At 43.5% G+C, this 27,741-nt stretch overlaps 1 protein-coding gene across 1 annotated transcript in view; it reads left to right on the top strand.

Annotated features, from left to right (window-relative positions):
* PPME1 (protein phosphatase methylesterase 1) overlaps positions 1-27,741 on the top strand; it is a 53,338-nt gene that overhangs the window by 10,597 nt on the left and 15,000 nt on the right. Inside the window, exons 2-5 of the mRNA XM_084611356.1 lie at positions 16,683-16,777; positions 20,262-20,353; positions 23,600-23,657; positions 24,319-24,370. Of these exons, the coding sequence (XP_084467482.1) occupies positions 16,683-16,777; positions 20,262-20,353; positions 23,600-23,657; positions 24,319-24,370 (297 nt within the window). The remainder of the gene's footprint in view (positions 1-16,682; positions 16,778-20,261; positions 20,354-23,599; positions 23,658-24,318; positions 24,371-27,741) is intronic.

Raw genomic sequence — 27,741 nt, 5'->3', positions numbered from 1 at the left:
TGGAATAAAACCGGCCCCAGGACCGACCCTTGGGGCACTCCACTTGATACCGGCTGCCAACTAGACATGGAGCCATTGATCACTACCCGTTGAGCCCGACAATTTAGCCAGCTTTCTACCCACCTTATAGTGCATTCATCCAGCCCATACTTCCTTAACTTGCTGGCAAGAATACTATGGGAGACCGTGTCAAAAGCTTTGCTAAAGTCAAGAAACAATACATCCACTGCTTTCCCTTCATCCACAGAACCAGTAATCTCATCATAAAAGGCGATTAGATTAGTCAGGCATGACCTTCCCTTGGTGAATCCATGCTGGCTGTTCCTGATCACTTTCCTCTCATGCAAGTGCTTCAGGATTGATTCTTTGAGGACCTGCTCCATGATTTTTCCAGGGACTGAGGTGAGGCTGACTGGCCTGTAGTTCCCAGGATCTTCCTTCTTCCCTTTTTTAAAGATTGGCACTACATTCGCCTTTTTCCAGTCATCCGGGACTTCCCCGGTTCGCCACGAGTTTTCAAAGATAATGGCCAGTGGCTCTGCAATCACAGCCGCCAATTCCTTCAGCACTCTCGGATGCAACTCGTCCGGCCCCATGGACTTGTGCACGTCCAGCTTTTCTAAATAGTCCCTAACCGCCTCTATCTCCACAGAGGGCTGGCCATCTCTTCCGCATTTTGTGATGCCCAGCGCAGCAGTCTGGGAGCTGACCTTGTTAGTGAAAACAGAGGCAAAAAAAGCATTGAGTACATTAGCTTTTTCCACATCCTCTGTCACTAGGTTGCCTCCCTCATTCAGTAAGGGGCCCACACATTCCTTGGCTTTCTTCTTGTTGCCAACATACCTGAAGAAACCCTTCTTGTTACTCTTGACATCTCTGGCTAGCTGCAGCTCCAGGTGCGATTTGGCCCTCCTGATAACATTCCTACATGCCCGAGCAATATTTTTATACTCTTCCCTGGTCATATGTCCAACCTTCCACTTCTTGTAAGCTTCTTTTTTATGTTTAAGATCCGCTAGGATTTCACCATTAAGCCAAGTTGGTCGCCTGCCATATTTACTATTCTTTCGACTCATCGGGATGGTTTGTCCCTGTAACCTCAACAGGGATTCCTTGAAATACAGCCAGCTCTCCTGGACTCCTTTCCCCTTCAAGTTAGTCCCCCAGGGGATCCTGGCCATCCGTTCCCTGAGGGAGTCGAAGTCTGCTTTCCTGAAGTCCAGGGTCCGTATCCTGCTTCTTACCTTTGTTCCCTGCGTCAGGATCCTGAACTCAACCAACTCATGGTCACTGCCTCCCAGATTCCCATCCACTTTTGCTTCCCCCACTAATTCTACCCGGTTTGTGAGCAGCAGGTCAAGAAAAGCACCCCCCCAGTTGGCTCCTCTAGCACTTGCGCCAGGAAATTGTCCCCTACGCTTTCCAAAAACTTCCTGGATTGTCTATGCACCGCTGTATTGCTCTCCCAGCAGATATCAGGAAAATTAAAGTCACCCATGAGAATCAGGGCATGCGATCTAGTAGCTTCCGTGAGCTGCCGGAAGAAAGCCTCATCCACCTCATCCCCCTGGTCCGGTGGTCTATAGCAGACTCCCACCACTACATCACTCTTGTTGCACACACTTCTAAACTTAATCCAGAGACACTCAGGTTTTTCTGCAGTTTCGTACCGGAGCTCTGAGCAGTCATACTGCTCCCTTACATACAGTGCTACTCCCCCACCTTTTCTGCCCTGCCTGTCCTTCCTGAACAGTTTATAACCATCCATGACAGTACTCCAGTCATGTGAGTTATACCACCAAGTTTCTGTTATTCCGATCACGTCATAGTTCCTTGACATCACCAGGACCTCCAGTTCTCCCTGCTTGTTTCCAAGGCTTTGTGCATTTGTATATAAGCACTTGAGATAACCTGTTGATCGCCCCTCACTCCCAGTATGAGGCAGGAGCCCTCCCCTCACAGACATTCCTGCCTGTGCTTCCTCCCGGTATCCTGCTTTCCCACTTACCTCAGGGCTTTGGTCTCCTTCCCCCGGTGAACCTAGTTTAAAGCCCTCCTCACTAGGTTAGCCAGAATGTTAGCACAGAGGTGGGCAAGCTACGGCCCATGGGCCACATCCGGTCCGCAGAACCCTCCTGCCGGGCCCCTGAGTGCCCGACCCGGGAGGCTAGCCCCCGTCCCCTCCCCCGCTGTCCCTCTCCCCCGTAGCCTCTGCGCCATGCTGCCGGTGTAGTGTATTAAACTGCTCCATGTAGGAATGTGCTACAATTTATTACACTACACCGGCGCAATGCTCTGGGCAGCGAGGCTGTAGTGCCGTCAGCCACAGGTGCTCTGCTGTGCAGTAAGGGGGCGGGAGGGGGGGGTTGGATAGAGGGCAGGGGCGTTCGGGGTGGTGGTCAGGGCTGTCAGAGGGCGGGGGGGGTTGGATAGGGGCAGGGGTTCCGGGGGGGGGGCAGTCAGGAAGGAGGGGGGCTTGGATGGGGTGAGGGGGAGCAGTCGGGGGTGGACAGGGAACAGGGGGGGTTGTATGGGGCAGGGGTCCTGGGGGGACTGTCAGGGAACGGGGGGGTTGGATGGGGCAGGAGTCCCGGGTGGGGAGGAGGGGCGGCGGATAGGGGGCAGGGGCACAGCCTCCCCTAACCGGCCCTCCATACAATTTCCGAAACCCAATGTGGCCCTCAGGCCAAAAAGTTTGCCTGTCCCTGTGTTAGCAGACCAATTTCCTCCCAGTAACCCCTCTGGATTGCTCCCACTAGACCTTAGACAAGTCAGCACTCCCTCGTCAATCATTAGTCACCCAGTCTGAGCAGATCATGGGAGGTAGAAGTGGAGTGACTTGGATCACTCCAAGCAAATAGAAAGATGATTTACAAGGGAACTGAGATTTCTAAATCAGCCGCCCTTTAAATAGTGTTCGGATGCTTTCTTCGTAACATCTTCCTCTGACTCTGACGTTATGCATCCTGGGAAGGAGTTGTTGCTGCCATTTGTACGGATGATTTCTCAGGCAAGGAGGACAGTAAAGCCTTTTTATGAGGCGTCTCAGTGGGTTGTGTGTAATGTGATGTTACAGTGTATCTGAATTCAGGGAGACTGAGGGTATGTCTACACTATGAAATTAGGTCGAATTTATAGAAGTCGGTTTTTTTGAAATCGGTTTTATATATTCGAGTGTGTGTGTCCCCACAGAAAATGCTCTAAGTGCATTAAGTGCATTAACTCGGCGGAGCGCTTCCACAGTACCGAGGCAAGCGTCGACTTCCGGAGCGTTGCACTGTGGGTAGCTATCCCACAGTTCCCGCAGTCTCCGCTGCCCATTGGAATTCTGGGTTGATATCCCAATGCCTGATGGGGCTAAAACATTGTCGCGGGTGGTTCTGGGTACATATCGTCAGGAACCCGTTCCCACCCTCCCTCCCCCCGTGAAAGCAAGGGCAGACAATCATTTCGCGCCTTTTTTGTCTGCTGCCAGCCAAAGATGTAAAGGATAGACGGAGTGGGTCAGAACAAGAAATAGACCAGATTTGTTTTGTACTCATTTTCCTCCTCCCCTGTCTAGATCACACTGCAGTCAGTCACAGAGAAGGCGCAGCGAGGTTAATCTAGCCATGTATCAATCAGAGGCCAGGCTAACCTCCTTGTTCCAATAACAACGATAACTTTGGTGCACCATTTCTTATCGGAACCCTCCGTGCAGTCCTGCCTGAAATACTCCTTGATGTACAGGCACACCCTTTGTTGATTTTAGCTCCCTGTAAGCCGTGTCGTCAGTCGCCCCTCCCTCCGTCAGAGCAACGGCAGACAATCGTTCCGCGCCTTTTTTCTGTGCGGACGCCATACCAAGGCAAGCATGGAGGCCGCTGAGCTCATTTTGGCAATTAGGAGCACATCAACCACCACACGCATTATCCAGCAGTATATGCAGCACCAGAACATGGCAACGCGATACCGGGCGAGGAGGCGACGTCAGCGCGGTCCCGTGAGTGATCAGGACATGGACACAGATTTCTCTGAAAGCATGGGCCCTGCCAATGCATGCATCATGGTGCTAATGGGGCAGGTTCATGCTGTGGAATGCCGATTCTGGGCTCGGGAAACAAGCACAGACTGGTGGGACCGCATAGTGTTGCAGGTCTGGGACGATTCCCAGTGGCTGCGAAACTTTCGCATGCGTAAGGGCACTTTCATGGAACTTTGTGACTTGCTTTCCCCTGCCCTGAAGCGCATGAATACCAGGATGAGAGCAGCCCTCATAGTTGAGAAGCGAGTGGCGATAGCCCTGTGGAAGCTTGCAACGCCAGACAGCTACCGGTCAGTTGGGAATCAATTTGGAGTGGGCAAATCTACTGTGGGGGCTGCTGTGATGCAAGTAGCTCACGCAATCAAAGATCTGCTGATATCAAGGGTAGTGACCCTGGGAAATGTGCAGGTCATAGTGGATGGCTTTGCTGCAATGGGATTCCCTAACTGTGGTGGGGCTATAGACGGAACCCATATCCCTATCTTGGCACCAGAGCACCAAGCCGCCGAGTACATAAACCGCAAGGGGTACTTTTCGATAGTGCTGCAAGCTCTGGTGGATCACAAGGGACGTTTCACCAACATCAACGTGGGATGGCCGGGAAAGGTGCATGACGCTCGCATCTTCAGGAACTCTGGTCTGTTTCAAAAGCTGCAGGAAGGGACTTTCTTCCCAGACCAGAAAATAACTGTTGGGGATGTTGAAATGCCTATATGTATCCTTGGGGACCCAGCCTACCCCTTAATGCCATGGCTCATGAAGCCGTACACAGGCAGCCTGGACAGTGGTCAGGAGCTGTTCAACTACAGGCTGAGCAAGTGCAGAATGGTGGTAGAATGTGCATTTGGACGTTTAAAGGCGCGCTGGCGCAGTTTACTGACTCGCTTAGACCTCAGTGAAACCAATATTCCCACTTATTACTGCTTGCTGTGTGCTCCACAATATCTGTGAGAGTAAGGGGGAGACGTTTATGGTGGGGTGGGAGGCTGAGGCAAATCGCCTAGCTGCTGGTTACGCGCAGCCAGACACCAGGGCGGTTAGAAGAGCTCAGGAGGGCGCGGTACGCATCAGAGAAGCTTTGAAAACCAGTTTCATGACTGGCCAGTCTACAGTGTGAAAGTTCTGTTTGTTTCTCCTTGATGAAACCCCCCGCCCCTTGGTTCACTCTACTTCCCTGTAAGCTAACCACCCTCCCCTCCTCCCTTTAATCACCGCTTGCAGAGGCAATAAAGTCATTGCTGCTTCACAGTCATGCATTCGTTATTCATTCATCACACAAATAGGGAGATGACTACCAAGGTATCCCAGGAGGGGTGGTGGAGGAGGGAAGGAAAATGCCGCACAGCACTTTAAAAGTTTACAACTTTAAAATTTATTGAATGCCAGCCTTCTTTTTTTTGGGCAATCCTCTGTTGTGGAGTGGCTGGTTGGCCGGAGGCCCCCCCACCGCGTTCTTGGGCGTCTGGGTGTGGAGGCTATGGAACTTGGGGAGGAGGGCGGTTGGTTACAGAGGGGCAGCAGTGGCAGTCTGTGCTCCAGCTGCCTTTGCTGCAGCTCAACCATACACTGGAGCATTCTGGTTTGGTCCTGCAGCAGCCTCAGCATTGAATCCTGCCTCCTCTCATCACGCTGCCGCCACATTTGAGCTTCAGCCCTCTCTTCAGCCCGCCACTTACTCTCTTCAGCCCGACACCTCTCCTCCCGGTCATTTTGTGCTTTCCTGCACTCTGACATTATTTGCCTCCACGCATTCGTCTGTGCTCTGTCAGTGTGGGAGGACAGCATGAGCTCGGAGAACATTTCATCGCGAGTGCGTTTCTTTTTCTTTCTAAGCTTCACTAGCCTCTGGGAAGGAGAAGATCCTGTGATCATTGAAACACATGCAGCTGGTGGAGAAAAAAAAAGGGACAGCGGTATTTAAAAAGACACATTTTATAAAACAGTCGCTACAGTCTTTCAGGGTAAACCTTGCTGTTAACATTACATACATAGCACATGTGCTTTCGTTACAAGGTCGCATTTTGCCTCCTCCCACCGCGTGACTACCCCCTCAACCTTCCCCCCTCCCTGTGGCTAACAGCGGGGAACATTTCTGTTCAGCCACAGGCAAACAGCCCAGCAGGAATGGGCTATACTGAGTGTCCCTGAAGAAAAGCACCCTATTTCAACCAGGTGACCATGAATTATATCTCACTCTCCTGAGGATAACACAGAGAGAGAGAGAACGGATTTTGGTTGAATGCCAGCAAACATACACTGCAATGCTTTGTTCTACAGTGATTCCCGAGTATGTGTTACTGGCCTGGAGTGATAAAGTGTCCTACCATGAAGGACGAAATAAGGCTGCCCTCCCCAGAAACCTTTTGCAAAGGCTTTAGGACTACATCTAGGAGAACCGCAAATGCCAGGGCAAAGTAATCCTTTCACATGCTTGCTTTTAAACCATGTATAGCATTTTAAAAGGTACACTCACCAGAGGTCCCTTCTCCGCCTGCTGGGTCCAGGAGGCAGCCTTGGGTGGGTTCGGGGGGTACTGGCTCCAGGTCTAGGGTGAGAAACAGTTCCTGGCTGTCGGGAAAACCGGTTTCTCCGCTTGCTTGCTGTGAGCTATCTACAACCACCTCCTCCTCCTCATCTTCTTCGTCCCCAAAACCTGCTTCCGTATTGCCTCCATCTCCATTGAAGGAGTCAAACAACACGGCTGGGGTAGTGGTGGCTGAACCCCCTAAAATGGCATGCAGCTCATCATAGAAGCGGCATGTTTGGGGCTCTGACCCAGAGCGGCTGTTCGCCTCTCTGGTTTTCTGGTAGGCTTGCCTCAGCTCCTTCAGTTTCACGCGGCACTGCTTCGGGTCCCTGTTATGGCCTCTGTCCTTCATGCCCTGGGAGATTTTCACAAAGGTTTTGGCATTTCGAAAACTGGAACGGAGTTCTGATAGCACGGATTCCTCTCCCCAAACAGCGATCAGATCCCGTACCTCCCGTTCGGTCCATGCTGGAGCTCTTTTGCGATTCTGGGACTCCATCATGGTCACCTGTGCTGATGAGCTCTGCATGGTCACCTGCAGCTTGCCACGCTGGCCAAACAGGAAATGAGATTCAAAAGTTCGCGGTTCTTTTCCTGTTTACCTGGACAGTGCATCTGAGTTGAGAGTGCTGTCCAGAGCGGTCAGAATGGAGCACTCTGGGATAGCTCCCGGAGGCCAATACCATCAAATTGTGTCCACAGTACCCCAAATTCGAGCTGGGAACGTCGATTTAAGCGCTAATCCACTTGTCAGGGGTGGAGTAAGGAAATCGATTTTAAGAGCCCTTTAAGTCGAAATAAAGGGCTTCACTGTGTGGACGGGTGCAGGTTTAAATCGATTTAACGTTGCTAAATTTGACCTGAAGTCCTAGTGTAGACCAGGGCTAAGAGAACAGTCAGGAAATAGGTTTGCTTGTATTGCTATGCTGTGTTCCAGCATGATGGCGCCCTCGTGTTGCCTAGCACATGATATTCAGAGTGGTAGGGAAAGGAAAACCATGGTGCTGTATCCACATGTGATGCCACATGAGGCTGAATTCTGCTGTGCGACAGAAGTGTAAATCTAACAACTCAGCAGGTGTCGGTGGAGTTACTCCAAATTTACAGCAGTGTCATAAGAACAGTATTTGGCCCTGTGAGACTACAAATGAGCACAGCCATGTAGCAGGAATGAAATGAATCTTTGATCTGTACTTTAATTTATGAATAATGCTCGTGTTAGTATTTTAAATAATAACCTGAGCACTGAAAGGTTAAAATGGCTGCTGCAACATAGTGCTGGCTGGCTTTAACAGAGCTAGAAGATGTACATTTGATTTTTCTCACATCTTAGCAGAAAGATGCAGTGCACTCTAACTAGCTCCTTCCAGAGACAGACCCCTTGTTCTAGTTAACCTCCTCCCCACCACTATTTGTATTTTAAGTATTCACTGAACACTCAGATCCGTTATTTCATAGCAAGTTTAATACTGAAAACAAGGATTTGTCACATGCTTTTTATTAACTGAATCAAACTATTTCCAGGACCATTTATCATCTTTTGTCACAACAGGATTTGACTGTAGGTGGTGCATATTTGACTAGCACACTGTGTTCCTTTTAACATGTATCCTAGGATTTGTCAAAAAGGAGGTGGATGCTTCTTGCTGGGGAATGGAGTATTGCGTAGGAATAGAAGTAACTCCTGTTATGTCTGCTGCTTCACTCGTGGTACGTGCACATGTTCATTATACAATGGCGAGGATAAGCCACACAGTAGGTTAAAATTAGCTGTCGAAAGTGCCCAGAACTAGTTCTTTGATTCTGATTTAATTCATAGCATGTGTTAGTTGGCTTCGTTTATTGTTTGAGTTCTCAGATCAATCTACAGATGTTATTACACTGGATCCATTTTTATTTACTGTTTTAGTTTGTTGGACATGTTAAAAAGCAGTAATTAGTTATTCTCCATCACAGTTTAACTATTTGGCCAGAAAAATTCTGTTTCAACATGAAAAGGTGCAAAATCACAGCTGTTGTTGGGCTTGCATCTGATTTTTGGATGCCTGCTTGATATGTCACTAAGGAAAATAGAGAAGGAAAAGACGTATTGGATTCTATCGAGTATATTCCTTCAGAGACCAGTGGAGATTAATTCTCTGCTGCATGTTCTCCATTGCTTTTGTGCAGTCCATTTTGTAAAATATTTGCTTGTTTGCTCCATCTCGCCGATACATCTTCCTTCTGTGTAATACACAAGTGTTCGCTTGAAATAAGATATTTTTCAGCCTTCTGCAGGCCCCAGCCATCTTGTGAAAAATTTCATACTTCTTCTCACTCCTAGTAAGAGAGCCCAGTGTCAGATCTTAATCCTGCTATAATATTGTTTTAACAAATCTTTTTTTAATAAAAGTAAGTAAGCTGCAGATATATATCTTCGTTAGAGATGGAAGGACCTATTAACTCCTAGGACATCTACTCTTTTCTGTCCCATTCCCCCTGCTAATATAGGATTGCTAGAATATGTTGTCCCATCACATTTTAAATGTCTCAAACGGTGGGGCTTCCACTACTTCCCTAGGAAAACTCTCTATCTAAAGTTAACATTTTAAAAAGCTCACCTAGTCAGAGGCAGTTGCAAAAGATGAGGTGACCCCCTCCAGTGAGATGCAGGGCAACTTCCTGGCGAAGAGCCCAGTCCTAAAGTCAAAGTAATAGGTTTCCTACCATACTGTTCTCCCTGGGTCCTACTCAGATGTTCAGTCTTTCATATTAGCCTCTGGTTAATAGGCATCTGGAAAAATCTGAAGGCCCACCTCCCTTGATTGTTAGAAGGAAGGAAGGAAGAAGGAACTTTCTCTTTTGCTAGCTTAAATTGCACTGTCTTCTGATTGCTGCCTGCAGCAGGTTTGGGGTTGGGAAGGAAGTATCGCTATCCCTTCCTCCTGACCTTGATTTCTTTGATCCTCTTTTCCTCATGAAAAGCTCCAGTTCTCCTTGCTCATAGTTGAGAATATAAGAGCAGCCATATCGGGTCAGACCAAAGATCCATCTAGCGCAGTATCCTGTCTTCCAACAGTGGCCAATGCCAGGTGATTCAGAGGAAATGAACAGAACAGGGTAATCATCAAGTGATCCATCCCTTGTCGCCCATTCTCAGCTTCTGGCGAAGAGGCTAGAGACACCACCACCAGTTTTCCCAAGCAGACACTGTGAAAATTGGGCTGTTTCAGTGTTATTTATAGGTTGTAAATAGCAGGCATGAAACTGACTCGAGTTTTTTGTAAATTGCAACCTGGCCCTGCTTGAGAAAGCTCATAGTAGCTGGACAGAAGGTGGTGCTTTTTGTCTGCAGATTCCAGGAGATGGGACTGCATCAGGTCACTCCAGAAGGGTTTTCTTTGCTACCATAATTGTTAGAGATGTCTCTTTTTAAAATTTTTATTAAATCCTACAGTTATAAATATTAATTAAAAGGACTGATAGCATCAGTCACACACAGGATTCTCTATTGACCAAAAATATCCAATCCAGCCAAAGAAAGTGCACAGTAGAAAATGCCATAGAGACGGCAAAAAAAAACAACCAACCATTTTTTAGCTAAGATTTATCAAAAACCATTTAGGAGTTCTTGGCATGTAAAAAACCCCCACAAATATAAAGTCAACTTCATAAAATCGTCTTACTAGTCAAGAATCAATGATTTATCCGGAATATGTATTTGTAGATATAAGGCCAAAAGGGACTATTCTGATCATCTAGTCTGATCTGCAGTATAATGCACACCAGAGGACTTCTCTGAATTAATTTGAACGAGAGCAGATCTTTTAGAAAAAACATTCAGTCCCGATGTTTAAAATTTCCAGTCATGGAGAATCCACCACAACCTTTGGTAAAATTATTCCAGTGGTTAATTATCTGAACTGTTAAACATTTGTGCCTTAATGCTAGACCAATGGTTCCCAAACTTTAACAACCTGTGAACCCCTTTCACTAAAATGTCAAGTCTTGCAAACCCCCTCCTAAAAATAAATATTTCTGGGGATGTTTCTCCTTTACCTGAATATAAATTATAAAAGCAGTGATCTTGGAAATATAACATTTGTTTTTATGACATGCTTATTACATACTACTTATTACTAATTTGATCATTACAGTATTTTTATTACATTATGAAAACAGCAATGCTCTTCCAAGATCTCGCATTCGTAGCTTGTATCACTTTGAATAAGCCTGTTATAAGACAAGGCTCTTATGTTTCATCAAGGAGTATCAGATGTGAAACAGCATATAGGTATTTAAGAAGCCAACTCCAAGAGTTCCTCCTACACCAGCATTCGGGTCTTGAACAGTCCAGGCAAACAACGCATGTTACAACAAAGCTTAAACTTGTTCTTCGTAATAATTTTAAAAACAAAACTAGCTGCCTATTTAATTTTAAAAGCAGCAAAAAATATCCACCTCCCTTTCCATCTCTTATGAGAAGTCTTGAAGTTTAAATCTCCCCAGTGTGGTAGATATGCTTGCTTTGATCTGCGTAGCTCTTGGAAGTCCAGGGGCTCTGGGCTGCTGGCCCCGTGCTGCCTGGGGACCCTAGGGACAGCTCTGTCCACCATTAGGGAATTTTTCCCTGAGAACCCCCTGTAACATTTCACAAACCCCCAGGTTTCTAGACTGAATTCATCTAGCTTCCACTTCCAGTCGCTGAATCTTCTTATGCCATTGTCTGCTAGATTGACGAGCCGAACCCTCTATTATCAAATTGATGTTGTGTAGATACTTATAGACTATCACCCCTTAACCATCTCTTTGATATCAGATCTTGTCAAGCTAACTTTATTTTCCATAAACCCATGTTGATTGGCATTCATTATACTATCCTCCTGTAATTCTTTATTAAGAGCTCCATGACGGCTGTTCCATTATTTTGCCCTGGATTGATGGCTGGCTGGCAGATTTATATTACCCACCTCACCTTGTTTATCCTTTTGAAGTATTGGCATAACATTACCTTTCTTCCAGTCTTCTGGAACTTCCCAAGTGTTCCAAGACTTATAGAAAATCAACATTAATGGTCCAGAGAGCTCCGTGGCTATTTCTTTTAAAACTCTTGAATGCAAGTTATCCAGACTTCCTGGTTTAAAAATGTCTAGCTTTAGTAGCTGCTGTTTGACATCTTTCTTAGTTACTGTTGAAATTGAATGTTTTTCCATCCTCCTAATCATACGATATGAATACATCATTGGACTTTTTTCCAAATGTAGAACAGACACTTTTATTGAACGCTTCTGTCTTTTTTGCATTATTGACAATGGTGTAATTTCCATCTAGTAACAGACTAATATCATTGTTAGGATTCCTTTTGTTCCTAATGTACTTTAAAAAACTCTTATTCTCCTTAATCTTGGTGACCATAGATTTCTCCTTGTGTCCTTTTTTGCTTTCCTTATCAGTTTTCTACAGTTCCTAGCTTTTGATTTATACTCATTACTATGAACTTCCAATTCCTTCTGTTTGTTAGCCAGGCTCCTATTATTGGTGTATAAGCAAGTAAATAATTAATTTTCGTCACATCCTTTTGTATCTTATTGTTTTTGTTCACATCATAATAATTTTGTGCTAAATGAATGCTCATTTGTTCCCTCTTTTCACCCTCTTTTGTTCTTGGCTAGACCAGTCAGAGCTTTAAACCCTCTGGAAGATTGGTTCCCCTTCCACTGAGATGGAAGCCAGACAAACTGTACAGAAAGTAGACCAATGTTCCACAAAATCCAAACCACCTTATGCCACTTACCTAGGCAGCAATTCACTTCCAAAATCTTCTGCCTTCTGTTATCTTTCGCTTGTGAGACAAGAAGGGTTTCTGTGATGATCACTTAGCCATTCTTCTCCTTCAGAGTTCCCTAAAGTCATCTATAATCTGTCAAGTATCCCATAAAGCAATGTCATTAGTGCTGATATGCACTGAGACCAGCGGGTCCTTGTCTGCTTATTGCTTTTGCAGAATTTTCTTTCAAAGCACCAGGGAACTTTTAGCACATAGCAGCAGGGTACACCTAGACTGAGTTAGCACTCCTACATGCTATGAACTGTAGATTTGCACCCTACCTTGCCGTGCACTAACTCATCGTTTAGACATGCCCTTGGTGTAGAGTCCCCAAAAAGGATAGTCTTTCTTCCTTGGATGAATGGAGATCTTTATGGGCTCACCTGACTTTTTTACAGGTTGGGCTGAGCAGTTATCCACAGATGTGTGGTGTGCGCCTCTCTGCTTCATTCAGCCAGCTGGATCCTCAACATCAGCATTCAAATCTCGTTTTCCACATTCAGAAAATGAGAGGAAGCTGAGATAACAGGATTTCTCATTATCGTAAAAATAGGTGTGTGATTGTATCCTCTCTTGATTGACGCTTGACAGCAAATAATACTGAAGCCTGGAAATCCAGAGAAATACATCTAGAAATAGAATGAAAAATAGATTTTATTTTTACAAAACCTCAAGTTGCCTCTCCAGGTCTTTTTCATTTAAAAAACAAAACCAAAAAAAAGTTAAAATTGTGTAGAAATGTCCCACATTCACCAGGGAAGATTTCCTTCTAAATGTGGGAAGTGGATGTTTCAAGCCCTGTTGTTAATGTTCTCTGCTGATTACCCTTCCCAGAATAGAAGCGGGGGAAAAAAGACAGTTAAAAATGGTCGTCTTGTACTCCTCCTCTCTGTTGCTTTTGTTTTTGCGAAAGCAAAGCCTTGTTGGTCCTGTTGAATGAGTTTAACGCTGAGAGAGATTTTTGTCTTGTGCATAATCAACAGAATTGTCAGCAAAATTTCCTTTCTAGGTTCTCTTATTCGTAATGGTGATGTAAGGGTGAGAGAGACCGAGAAAGGCCTTGAGCTCAGCTGGATTTCTAGTTTCGTGGTTGAGTTTTCTGTTATGGCAGTTGTGGGGGGGGGATCCTCTTCAGATTTGTAAACTGGGCATTACTGTGCTGTGTAACGTTCCCGCAGTGTCTCTTTTACAGCTTCATACTCAGAATAGGCTGCATTTTGAGTAGCAGCTCGGCACCTCACAGTGTATTGTTACCAATTTCAGATCACAAAGTGTAGTTCTTACTCAGTGCAATTGCTAGTTCTTGCTGCTTGCTATTCCTAGTGATATACCTGTCAATAAGCAGGGCTGGAGGCTAGATCCTTGTTATAAGGGGGGGAAGTAAGTCTGCTTGCTCTAATATTGTGTTGTTCCCTCTAGGGAATAAAGGACAATATTCACATTTTGAAAAAGTGCAGTATTGCAAAAGAGCAAGCTTTGCTTTATTGCCTGTGTTCAGGCTTCAGTCTCCAGGGCTGTTCAGTGCTGAGTAGGAAGTCACCAACTGGCCACATAAAGTTGCACCAACTGAGAGCCATGATTGAGTGGGCAGCAAAAGGGACTGTGCATGGTGGACAGGAACGAAAATGCATACATTAGAAGGGAGCTGTAGTACCTCCCAACACCTTTGCCTCTTGAGTGCTATGTACTGAATGCTCCAGAGAGATGGCGGCATTTCGTATTTAATGTTTTGGTGTGAATATAATGCTGAATAGCCCAAGTGATCAAGTCTTTTCTAGCGACAGAGAGGATTCCACAGAGGCATCAGCAGTACACAGTGCCTTGCTAACATGCCTTATCTCCCTCACCATAGAAAAAAACACCAAAGGAGTCAGTTACTTACAAAGTTGACTGGCACTTTAATAATACGTAAGGTCTCTATGGACCTGATGGAACAGACGATTTCCTGTATACATCATCTGAATCTGTTCAATCCAGCCATTGATGTCTGGGCTTCTGTTCTTAGTCCACTGTTAGAGAATAGCTTTCTAAGCCAATAGTGTTAGCATGAAGAGACCCTTTCTTGTTCCCTGTACCGATGACCGCTCCCTTATGAATCTCTCAGGTATACGTAGTGCCGGTTACACAGTACAATGCTCTTTCATGGAGTACTTTCGCAATGATTGCAGATATCTAATTGTGAAACCATCTGTTTTCTGGGCTATATTTCTCCCATGTGTGCTATTAAATATCTAGGAATATTCAGCCAACTGGATCACTCAGTTGGCCATTCAATTTTTTGGTGAAGCTAGAACTGAGTTTCTCAAGCAGTGGGTCTTGACCTCCAGGGGATTCACAAAAGGTAATCCAGGGGCTTGCAAGACATTTAAAACTCTATTAAAATCTAAAACAAAAACTTGCTTCGACATTCCCTTGCCCTTCAACGTCAAATATTCTTTCAGCCTCTCGAAACACACACTAATTATATTGGCTTAGCATTGATACTCTTCCGTATATTTTTTTATTCTTTTATGTGAGTCATGAAGATTTTTTTTTTTTTTTTTTTTTTTTACTTCGAATAATCTGAAAAGGTTGAGGAACACTTTTAGAGTAATATCCTTCCTAATGGTATGTTGTATTATGGAATGTTCTATTTGTCAACCAGGGGAAACCCAATTATTTGAAAAATAAAGTTTTGGTATTTTCCATTAGTACAGAGTGCCCCTGTAATATCTCTTTGCCTAAACAATCTAGGCAAGATGTTGACAGCTTGATTTTTATCTCACTATTCGTTTCATCCATGCTGCTCCTGTGATAACACTCCAATAACAGGCAAAGAAGCAGTTGGGAGAGCACTTACTAACACACTGATCAAATTCTCACAGTCCAAAGGCTCAGCAGGACAATATATAAGTGGAAACATAGACTCTGAATTTGCTGGCTCTTGTGGAGTTAATCATATTTTACTTCAGTATAACTTTTGGTAATGCTGCAGTACATACAGCATTTAGATATTCGACCTGTGTACGTACATGTTTGTTTTATGTGATTTATAATAGATTCCAGAGAATTTTTTTTTATTAAAACTCTCTCTTGTGTCATAGGCCCTGACTTTCCCTCTTTTTCCAGTAAGTGCTCGGCCCCCCTCCCCCCAGCCCCAACTCCACCCCGTCTCCCCCCGGAACATGCTAATGCTGCCAAGCGGGGGGTAAGAGGAGCTTGGCTGCCAGTGGATGCAGAGCACCCACAAATTTTTCCCTGTGGGTGCTCCAGCGCCTATGTCTTGTGTAAACTTCCAGCCTGGGATTTAGCTGTTCTATTCCCATTAATGTTAATAGGCATTAAATAGGTAAATCCCCATATACCTCACTAGATTTAACTTTTCATTCCATAGTTTCTGCACTATCTTGTCAGCCACAGTGAAATTTGCATCCTCTTTTTAGATTATCTTCATTGGTACTAACTACACTGTATAACAAGAGGAGACTGTTGTTGGCACAATTCTGATATCATCACAAACGCTGATTTATCAGATGTAGAATATTTTTATTTAGATCGGGGTTCTCAAGCTGGGGGTTGGGACCCCTCAGGGGGGTGAGAGGTTATTACATGGGGGGGTCACGAGCTGTCAGCCACCACCCCAAACCCTGCTTTGCATCCAGCATTTATAATGGTGTTAAATATATTAAAAAGTGTTTTTAATTTATAAGGGGGTGGGGGTTGCACTCAGAGGCTTGTTATTTGAAGGGGGTCATCAATACAAAAGTTTGAGAACCGCTGATTTAGATGCCATGCTAGATTAAAGACCACCCTTGCTAAGTGGCTGACTCTTTACTGTTCAAGCCAAAAGCATCAAGATGGTTTTTGTAGATGGCCAAATTCCATTTTTAATTATGGTCCTTGGGCTGAAGCATAAAATTAGGACTGTATGCTACTCTCGATCAAAGTGGAACTCCTGATGTTAGTGGAACTTTGCACAAAGATCAAGGATAGACTCTGACCTCTCTGTAGTAACCTTTTCATTATCCTAAGAAGTCTTGTTCAGTATCACTTAGTGGGAAAGCATTCTCACCTTCACAGCTTCCCCTATTTCTGTCCTTTGTTTCTCTCTGATTTGCTTCAAAGAAACCTAATGGGAGGTAAATGTGATTGGCTAATAACTATAAAACTGTTAATACTGTATGAGGGAACTACAGGCAAAGTATCCTTCACTTTCTATCCTAACCCTCTGTCTAGTGTTGCTGTGACATGTATATTGTTAAAACATGCAGTTTCATCAGCTTATGGCAATTTCGAAGTGAAGCATTATAAAATACTTATACTCTTGCAAACATTTTGTTTTGCAGTCCTGGAAGGAAACGAGACTTTTCCCCAGTCCCTTGGAGCCAGTACTTTGAATCTATGGAAGATGTTGTGGTTGAAAATGAAAATGGCAAGGATATATCCTTTTATTTTATTCCCAGACTGAATTCTTCCTGATCTCGAGTGACTGGTGGGATTGTGTATCTTGGAGGTTATCAGGGATTCTTTTACATTTTTTTAATTGTTCCCTCTATTACCCATCTTTTCCTTTGTGCTAATCAATGCTACTGCCCCAGGCAACATCTGTGTGCCAACAATTAGGTTGCAGAAGGAAAATATCTAGAAAAGTTAGCTTCTTGGTATTGCTTTCTCGCCTCAGTTAATGTTTGGTCATTCAAAACAGTGTCCATGGGACCTAAGTAATAGTGTTAATGCTCTAGCCTTTCTCCTCTGAAGATGTGAGATCAAATTCTAATACACGCACACACAATGAGTTGACTGTTGGGTTAGTTCAAGTTCCTGGGATGGCCACTCTTCTAGTGCGGGTTTGTCAACATCGCACAAGAACCTTGCAGTTTTTAGTACAATCATCATTCTGTTGAGTCCAAGGACAAGGATGACACGATGAGGTGCAGGTCAGGATTGAGGTGCATTGGCACAGCTGTGTGGGAGAGGTTTACACTATGTATCTGTACTGGGATGAGAGCGAGCCAGGCATCTGGAGACACTGTTTCACTAGCACCAAATTCACCAGGGGAAAACCTCTCTCTTCCGTAAAAGATGCTTAACTCCTCTTACGCTTCACCATGTTCATTCAGCCTGTGGATGAGTGATGCCCTTTAGCAATGTACCACTGGCTGCATGCTAATTGGGAATGGGGGAGGAACTTACTTTCCACAGAGAGGAGATCTGTAGCTAGGTTGAGAGCTTCTCTGGTGCTACCTCATCCTTCTCCTAGAACGAAGACACCTTTAAATTCTGCCCAGGATTCTGAAAAACCTTGCCAGTAGAGACTGCCTGAGAGCTGCTCTGAAACAGTACATTTCCTGAGTGCCTTCTCTTACTCTGCCCACTCTGGTTGTCCATTGGGAGCCAAGTGATGAATCTGTCCAACTGCCAAGGAAATCCCTTGGACCATTCACTTTCAGGAGCAAGGGGAACAAAAAGAAGGCTAATGCACAGGAATAAGGAGCTCTGAGTTCTTTACCTGGCTCTGCCACAGATGCGCTGAATGACCTTAGCCAAGCTATTTCTCTCTCTACCCCAGGTTCCCCATTTATAAAATGGGAACAACACCTGCCGGTCAGGACTCTTGTGAACCTTACTTATTGTTCATAAAGTGCTTTGAGATCCTTGAATAAGACGTGCTGGAGACCTGCAAAGTAGCATTTCTATAGGTTAGACTTTGTACAAATTAGTATAACTTAAACAGGTCTCAACTGCGAAGTGAGACAGGAAAAGTAAATCCTTTCCAGGCTGATAGGAAGCCAAATTACAATCCAAAGCCAAGAGCCATTATTTCTATAGGTCTGGAAGTGTGTGTGGTGCATTAGATGATTAAAAGAAAAGGAGGACTTGTGGCACCTTAGAGACTAACCAATTTATTTGAGCATAAGCTTTCGTGAGCTACAGCTCACTTCATCGGATGCATAAAAGTGGAAAATGCAGTGATGATGTGTTTATACACACAGACCGTGAAAAAATGGGTGTTTATCACTTCAAAAGGTTTTCTTTCCCCCCACCCCACTCTCCTGCTGGTAATAGCTTATCTAAAGTGATCACTCTCCTTACAATGTGTGGGCCATTTCCAGCACAAATCCAGGGTGATTAAAGGCACTATGGAAGCAACCTGAGTAATATTCCTTACTTACTTCATTTGTCACTACTGTCCATTGTTTTCTCTTGAATCGTGTTCTGCATAGATTAGGCAGCTCTCCCAGGTTTCAGAGTTCCTACTGACTTATTTGTATTAGAGTAGCACCTACAGCCCCTAACCAAAATTGGAGCCCTGTTACACTAGGCAGAGCACAAAAACATAGTAAACGCAGTCCCTGGCCTGCAGGTGGCGTTCTAAATAGATGAGACATTCAAAGGGTAGAAGGGAAAAGAGCAGAGGTGAAATGTAGAGCTGGCTGGAAATTTTTTGACAGAATATGCCAATTCATTGAAATTGGAACATTCCAGTGGTAATCTCCCCAACTCCTCAGCAGCTGGGAGTCTGGGAGCCTCTCAAACTGGAGCTCTCATGGTTGTCAGGCTCCCTGCCATGCAGCCAGGAGCCAGGGCTGTCAGATTCTAGCTCCCTACTCTCTGGAAGGTCCCTGGGAGTCAGGTGCTGCTGGCTGCTCCATTTTATTTTTTATTTCTACTTTTTGTTCCAATCGCCCCCAAAAAACTTTTTCAAAATGTCAGGATTTCTCTTGAAACAGAAATTTTGTATTTTAGCCAGCTCTAGTGACGTGACTTGTCCAATCAATCTGGGGCAGAGCTGGGTATTAGAGCCCAGAGCTCCTGACTCCCAGTCCAGTGTCCTATCCCTGGCGCACACTACCTCGAGATCGGTGGGTTTTAACCTTTTTTTTTTTTTTTTTTCCCATTTGCGGACCCCTACACAATTTTGAATGGAGGTGTGGATCCCTTTGGAAATCTTAGAAGTAGTCTGTGGGACCCCCTAGGGTCCGCAGACCACAGGTTGAAAACCGCTGCTCTTGTGATTGATGCCTTTTTAGCTGGCTTTCCAGCATATGCAGATAGGCTGTAGGGAGACATCAGCTACCTTAACGAAGACACTATACTAACTCATGGATTCACAAGGGTAGTTTTATTGCCCAGAGTGACATGTATAGGTTTGTCTGTTTCCTCTGACAAGTGATGGGAGAGTGTAGTAGACAAAATGCCAGTTTGTGGTCCCCAACAGTATCCTGAGCATTCCAAGCTTTTAACTTCATTTTTTCCTGTTGATTTGCTTTCTTTGATACACATTACGTACAGTTACTATTTTCATGGAGAAGAGGGGGTGTGATGAGGAGGTAAGGAATATAATAGAGTATGGGATGATAGGGAGGTAGGCAGTGAAGGTAGGTGGATAGCATGGGCTAAACTTTGCCCCTACTTGTAGCTTGAGCTATAGATTATGTATTAATCTGATTACTTAAGAATTCCCAGTTATCACTCTGAGATGTGACAGTTTCTTGTCCCAAGATCAGGCCCAGTATTAAAATTACTGTTCAGTTGTGAACCCTGATGTGCACAGTTGCAACACTCGCACTGTAGGAACCCTTCTGTATTTACAGTAGTTTATTAATACATTTAGCAAACATTCTAACCCAGCCAGGTAGATGACGATAACACAGAATGTACATCTGAACATCCATATACTCACACCATCCCTTGTTGAACAACCTGAAATGTTAGCAATTATCTTCCTCATCACCATCACCTTCCTCCTCCTCATCAGTGGCCATCATTCTGTACAAACCTATTGAAGTTGAACCGAGGGCAGAATTGAGGCTTTCTTATGTCCGTGAGTAATAATAAAGTGGTGGCAACCTTGTATGTGCTGTTAACGGTCTAACTCGGTAGTTTGTTTCAGGTAAGAAACATTGTCCTTAACTGTTCATACACTTTTCGAATTTATAAAAGTGGATCGGAGGGCCCTGTCTTACTTCTGTTGCATGGCGGAGGCCATTCTGCTCTTTCCTGGGCTGTGTTCAATGTAAGTAAATTGATATACACAAATGTTGCGTCTTCCATCTATGAATGACATGAAAATATGAAGCCCTGCTAAGCATGGGATAGATAATTCAGAAAGGTCCTTTTAATCTGCCTGTCTAACTAATGCATTTGGACTCTTTATCACAAGCAGTAAATATATTTTATGAACAAAACGCATCAAAGGCCGAGCATCTGCCAACAATTAGGATGTGGAGCTTCATCAAAGCAACAGCAGTCTCCGTGCCTCTGACCTGTTTTAATCTGAGATGCCAGGATCTTGCTCGTCACAATTAAACCAACCTTTTTTCCCCAGATTGACTTCCCACAGATAACCGGAAGATGATATTGACAACCTTTAATGGAGAGGAATAAGTTTTAAGCTATCTTACTTTTTACCTTGACAGTACTGGTGTGGCAATGATGAAGCCACATTATGACCAGGTTGAATGGTAATTCAGAAAGCCTCAATGCTTGAGAATCACTGAAACCCAACCTGATGATGTGTCAGTGCGAGCAAGTTTCATGGCTTAACTCTTTCCCTTCCAACAAATTTTTTATATATATAAAGCCTACAGGTTATAAACCCAACCAGTAGCAGCGTGTGTGGCTGTACTTGGGACCCTGACCTTTAACCCAGCCACTCTAATTGTAGACCTTGGGTCCGGTAGGTGGGTCTCTCTCCATCTCTTGATCTAGTCTGTCTAAGGTTTTTCTAGGGCAACTTTTAGTGAAGTATCTGTGAACTTTATAAAAACCTTAAACAGATCAGATACACGCCAGTCACGTGCAGTTTTCACCGTGATATTGGTCCTCGTGCAGTTAGGCCGGTACAAAGTGACACTCTAGACACTATGAATAAAGGCCCACACAACTAATGGGAATGAACAGCTTGCAAGCATTTCAGAGTCCCAAGATGATTGCCACTGAATAAAACAGAGGTTGTACACCTCGCCATGAATCATGTTATAGTCATCAGTTAAGAGGTGGGGTGTTAAAATTCTGATATATGTGGGGTATTGGGTCAAGGTGCCTCACGATGATTTGACAGGCTAGGTTAGTTCTTTTGCATGTATAGGCTGAGTTGACCCACATCTTGTCAACTGAAGTTTGACCTCCAATGTGGGGCAAGTGTTTTTTCAAATCAGCACTTTCTCATTGAATTCTATAAAAACAACGAGGAGTCCAGTGGCACCTTAAAGACTAACAGATTTATTTGGGCATAAGCTTTCGTGGATTAAAAAAACCCACTTCTTCAGGTGCATGGAGTGAAATCCATGCATCTGAAGAAGTGGGGGTTTTTTACCCACAAAAGCTTATGCCCAAATAAATTTGTTAGTCTCTAAGGTGCCACAAGTACTCAGTCTTTTTTTTTTTTTTGTGAATACAAACAGGGCAGCTACTCTGAAACCTTCCATCCTTTCTAAAATTCTACTTCTGATCGGTTTAAATACTACTATCTGTTACACCATGATGCACAGCAAATCTGGAGTTACCCCACTAAATTCAGTAGAAGAAACTCCAGAGTTATACCATTGTAACTTCTAGTATGACAATTATCTATGCAGTTTCTGGACTTGGCAGTTAAATAGTGTATAGTATGCATGTCATTTGACTTTGCCCTAGACTCACAAAAACTGTAACTGGAGAAAACTACAAAGACAGTTAGTCCATTCCATTCTGCTGTCAGTATCCACTTGTTCCCTGTGTATATTTTTTTTAATGAAAGTTTGCTCATATGTTAACTGTTTAGGATGATGGGGGGGGGAATTTAAAAATAATTGTATGGGTAAAGACTAAATAAAATTACTACAAGCAGAATCTACCCATCTTTCTCTCTCTGCTCATTGGTCTAACAACTTATTGGTAAACGTAATGGTCATGGATGTATTTGTTCTTGTCTCACCAAAGCAGTTCTGTTCTGGTAAGTCAAGGTCATGAGAGAACTTCCCTTACTATCACATTCAGATTACTCTCTTACATTGTGATTTTTTAGCAGATGACCTCACAAACTGCTCGTTAAATTAATGCTTCGTTTTTTACCATTGGCAAACCGGGGTTCCAAGTTGATTTTTAAATGGTCTAAAATCGTTTCTGGCTGTAGTTGTTCTCTAGATTGTGGCTGCCACAATTATTTTAGAATTGGGAAAAGGAAACCCATTGGAAAAAGTAATCTGAAAGACACCGTTTTAATGGCCAATATCTCATGACATGCTGGGTCAGAAATGAATGTTCTACATCAATGACAGAAAGGGATTCTCATATCTGAATGGTATAAAGCATTCATTTCTAGCCCTACTGGTTATGAGATACCGTCTTTAGTCCCTTGGTCCAGCAGTGTATTTTCCCTGGACTTGAATACAGTAAGTTCTGAAACATCGGGTCAGTGTAACTGTCAGTCTGTGCCTATCAAGTGGATGGTGCTCTCTTGCTCTTCCTTCTGTTAAGAGCCTTTTAACAGATTTCACCACTACCACTGGGACACGATTTCAGCGATTGATTTCACAACACACAATCCTATTTTTGAAGCCTTTTATTCAGCACAGAATGCCACTTAATCACCATGGTGCGTGAAATAACTTATGTAAATTTAGATGGCAGGAACAAATAATGAGACGTGATCTTATTGCAGCCTGGTGTTACTTTAAAAAGCATCATAATTTGTTAGTAACCCAGAGGAGGACAAGAACACTCCGTTTGGTATATTTCAGTGTTACTGTAAAATTCCATTCTTTGAGAGCGAATCGAGTCTGTGCTGTAAAGCAGCTGCTATATCTTCTTGCCTACTGTGGAGGCAGTGCTAATTTTGGAACATGTGGGGGCTTGGAAGGGAACGTATCACTTCCATGTGTATAATGGTATTGCTGCACTTCAGTTTTCAGAGGTGTTGTAGAGATTGAAACTTTTATCCTAAGAAATTTGAATACTCATTTGTCTGAGATATGGAATGTAGTGGGGGCTGGGGGAATATCCTTGGTAATCAATTGACTGATGGTGAAAAGGGTGGTGCTTTTTTATTTAGTAATTAAAGATCACTTATACTAAAGATTCTTGCTTCAACTTTAATTTCATGGCTACTCTGTGCCCCATGTCCAATCTTGCTTCAGCACGGTCACTGACAATTGAGTTTCTTTTTGACACACCATCTTGGCTTTTGCTTCTGTTGCATTGATTCATATAATATTGTGATCCCCTTTCTTAAATGAGGTTTGGCAGTTTTCAAACTGTATATCTTTGTCTCCTCTTGCAGTCTGCAATCATTAACAGGATTCAGTGTAGGACTGTGGCTTTAGATCTCAGAAGTCATGGTAAGTAATTAGACTTACAATCAAATTCATGTTCCAGTATATTTCAATTTACTAGTTATTTTTTACATTTGTGTTTAAATTAGATTTAACTGAATTACGCCATCAAAAAACTGAGTTTATAGACTACCTATGAAATAATCAAAGCATTGCTACATTATAACTAAGGTAGGGATGAAAAGAATGTGGCCCATGTAATACCACAATAAAGCTAGTGTTTGCTGTTATATAGAAATAGAGATTCCACATGCCTGCATATGATGCTCCACCTTGATTCCCCATACATACTGGGATCAATAGTCCTGGTGAGCCCAACGACCATGTAAAAGATGACTGTGTAGGTAGTCCATTTCGTAGGAACCTAGGGATGATCCACAGTCTTAAATTGCCAATATATGACCTTTATTTGGGCATAGTTTCCCACCTCTGAACTACAACGTAATAAAGTGCCAAGCATTTTTATGAATCTTTGTAGTTTTAATTATCCAAGATGACGGTGAAGAGATGATGCAAACACAGTTGTGATTATCGAGTAAATATATACAGAAAAACTATTATCTGGGCTTATAGTTGCTCCTATTTAAATCCTGAGGATTCTGAAGATTTTTAATCTGCTTTAATAGTGTCTTTTTTGAATTGATGTGTCCTGTTTTTTGCTTTGCAGGTGAAACAAAAGTTAGGAATCCTGAAGATCTGTCCGCAGAAACTATGTCAAAGTATGGAAGTTTACAATCTCTTTAGCCATTTCAGACTTTCCCAAATCCTTATCTTCTCAATTCTTTGTTCTTTCATTCTTATCAACTTTTTACCCACCTTCAGTTTTCCTTCTATGAAGACATCATACATGCCAGTGATGTAAGGGGGCACTAGAACTTAAGCTGAGTTCTACTTTTCAGTGTAGTTGAAGTTGGTGTATCTTAGGTCAACTTACCTGGCTGTGAAGATGGCGGCGAGTCGACCGCTGCCGCTCCCTCGTCAACTCCGCTTCCGCCTCTTGCGAGCTGGAGTTCCAGAGTCGACGGGGAGCGTGTTCGGGGATCGATTTATCATGTCTCGTCTAGACGCGATTGATCGATCACTGTCTGGCGGGTACTGAAGACCTGCCCTTAGTTCATCATAACTTTCCTTCCTGTTTGGAAAGTTTGAGCAACATCAGGTTAGGCGCAAGTTGAAATCATAACTCCAACAGTCGAAGCTAGATATTTCAGACCTGATTTGTTCTGTAGATCTCAGTGAAAGGTAAATCTGGTGAGGAAATTCCCCTTTGTGATTTAAAAGTTATGAACATTTAAAGTTGGTAATGCTGTGGACCCACATCAGAATTTTTCTCCCCTTTTTAGTCTTTTTTTTTTTTAAAAGAACTCCCTCAGTTAAAAGCCATCTGCAATTAAGCTTTTAAAAAAATTCTCCAACTCTTTCCATAAAAAAATTAATGTAACATCAAAGCTAACTGCTGAATTTGAGTTTTTACTGCAGTGTTCACTCAGCCACTTTTGTTCACATGTAGTGTGGTATTCTTTACGTTTTTCTCTGTTAAATGCAAATTTTGATGGAGAGCTATTTGTTACTGTACTATCATGTTCTGCACTGTGAGAGATTTAACGCTGCAGGAATGCACTGATCTTCTGGAATGTCATGGTTTTGGGGGGGGGGGGAATTTAATTTTTCATCCTAAATGTGGCATTTACACTATTTCTTAGTATTTGATGTTTGTAAAGACAGAAGTGAGCGTGATTTCTCCACTTGCACAGCAGCTCCCACACCAATCTTACTCCCCTGTGACTGTCTCCATCCCCAGCTCCACCTTCTCCACTGCACTTCAGCCTGTGCTTCCCACTCCCATGATTGTCTGTTCTAAGCCCTAGCCCCCAGCCTTGACCTTCCCGTGGACTCATTTTGTTGCTTTTAAATGCCTCTGAGAAAAGAACAGCAAGCATATAGACTTCCTTCATTCCACCCTTGCTTCTCCTGATCTTCTGTTTTGCCTCCAACCCTGTCTTCTCAACTTTCCTCTCTGCCCAATAGCTTTACCAATTTTGTCAGGAAGAGACAGTTATTCATATTCTCCTTTATTCATTGTTCCTGGAAGAGGTCACAATACACACGATTAGGGTCAGATGGAAAGCTGGTGTAAATGGGTGTAGTTCCACTGAAGCCACACTGATTTACACCAGCTCAGGGTCTGGTTCTTGTATTACTCTACTCATTGTAGTATCTGGGTGCACCGTGCAGGGCATAAATACAGGGAAACCCCCTTTCCATTTTTATTTCAGCCTGTATTTCAAATAACACTCTTATCCATCCTGATGTGGGTCAGCTTTCTTTCCCTTAAAAGATTCCTTTTCTATACCTATCCTTCACCCTTGGGTGAAGGTGAAGTGTGACTCATGCCCAGTTTGGAACCACTACATCGAGAAAACATGTCCTGCACAGAATGAGACTTAATCAAATTGCGGTGACCTGCTTCTGAATGCAAACCCTTCTTTTGTGACAAGCTGTGAGAGAAGCAATTACCTTCCACTAGAAATACTATATAATGCCCACATTTAGTGCAGAGAGATTCTCCTGAAGGTTATAGTCCTTCATACTAACAGACCTGCTTGGTTTGCTCCAGGGAGGCCATCTGTGAAATAGATTTTGACTTACTGTGTACCTTATTGCTGTTTCTCACATCCTGTCAGCTCCTGATGTGCGTGTTGGTGTCCTGAGGAGCTGCCATATGCAATGATCGTTTTTCAGATCTCGAGCAGCTCTAATATGGGACCAAACAAATAGGCAGCCTTTCATTTTAAACCTTCCTACCCTCCTAGTGATAGATTTGAAAGCTATTTCCAATTTGTCTTTAAACTGGAGTTTTAAACTGTCACTAACTTTTCAGATTTTTAAATCCTCCTGCATTTTCAAAGGAAATAGTTAACAAAAAAAAAAATCAGATATTTAAGTAATTTTTTTACCTGTTAATACCTTAAATTATTCTTCATCACTGATGCTATATGTGCTTGCTTTTCTAGTCTCTCGGCTTGAACAGAGAAAACAAGCTAGTCAGACTTGCTTTGTGACTGTCATGCACTAGGCACAATGCTCTTTGTGTTCCTAACACATAAGAACATAAGAATGGCCATACTGGGTCGGACCAAAGGTCCATCTAGTCCAGTATCCTGTCTTCCCCCTGTGCCCCAAAGGAAATGAACAGAACAGATAATTATCATCCCCTGTCACCCATTCCCAATACATATGGTGAATTCATAGATTCATAGATATTTAGGTCAGAAGGGACCATTATGATCATCTAGTCTGACCTCCTGCACAACGCAGGCCACAGAATTTCACCCACCACTCCTACAAAAAAAACCTCACACCTATATCTGTGCTATTGAAGTCCTCAAATCGTAGTTTAAAGACTTCAAGGAGCAGAGAATTCTCCAGCAAGTGACCTGTGCCCCATGCTACAGAGGAAGGCGAAAAACCTCCAGGGCCTCTTCCAATCTGCCCTGGAGGAAAATTCCTTCCCGACCCCAAATATGGCAGTCAGTTAAACCCTGAGCATATGGGCAAGATTCATCAGCCAGATACCCAGGAAAGAATTTTCTGTAGTAACTCGGATCTCACCCCATCTAATAGCCTATCACAGGCCACTGGGCCTATTTATGAATATTTAATTACCAAAACTATGTTATCCCATCATACCATCTCCTCCATAAACTTATCGAGTTTAATCTTAAAGCCAGATAGATCTTTTGCCCCCACTGCTTCCCTTGGAAGGCTATTCCAAAACTTCACTCCTCTGATGCTTCGTCTAATTTCTAGTCTAAATTTCCTAGTGGCCAGTTTATATCCATTTGTTCTTGTGTCCACATTGGTAGTGAGTTTAAATAATTCCTCTCCCTCTCCGGTATTTATCCCTCTGATATATTTATAGAGAGCAATCATATCTCCCCTCAACCTTCTTTTAGTTAGGCTAAACAAGCCAAGCTCCCTGAGTCTCCTTTCATAAGACAAGTTTTCCATTCCTCGGATCATCCTAGTAGCCCTTCTCTGTACCTGTTCCAGTTTGAATTCATCCTTCTTAAACATGGAAGACCAGAAC

The sequence above is a fragment of the Lepidochelys olivacea genome, assembly GCF_965140295.1.
Source record: "Lepidochelys olivacea isolate rLepOli2 genome assembly, chromosome: 1".
NCBI lineage: Eukaryota > Metazoa > Chordata > Testudines > Cheloniidae > Lepidochelys > Lepidochelys olivacea.
Note: the sequence above shows the minus strand (reverse complement) of the source record. Positions and strands in the feature narration are given on the sequence as shown.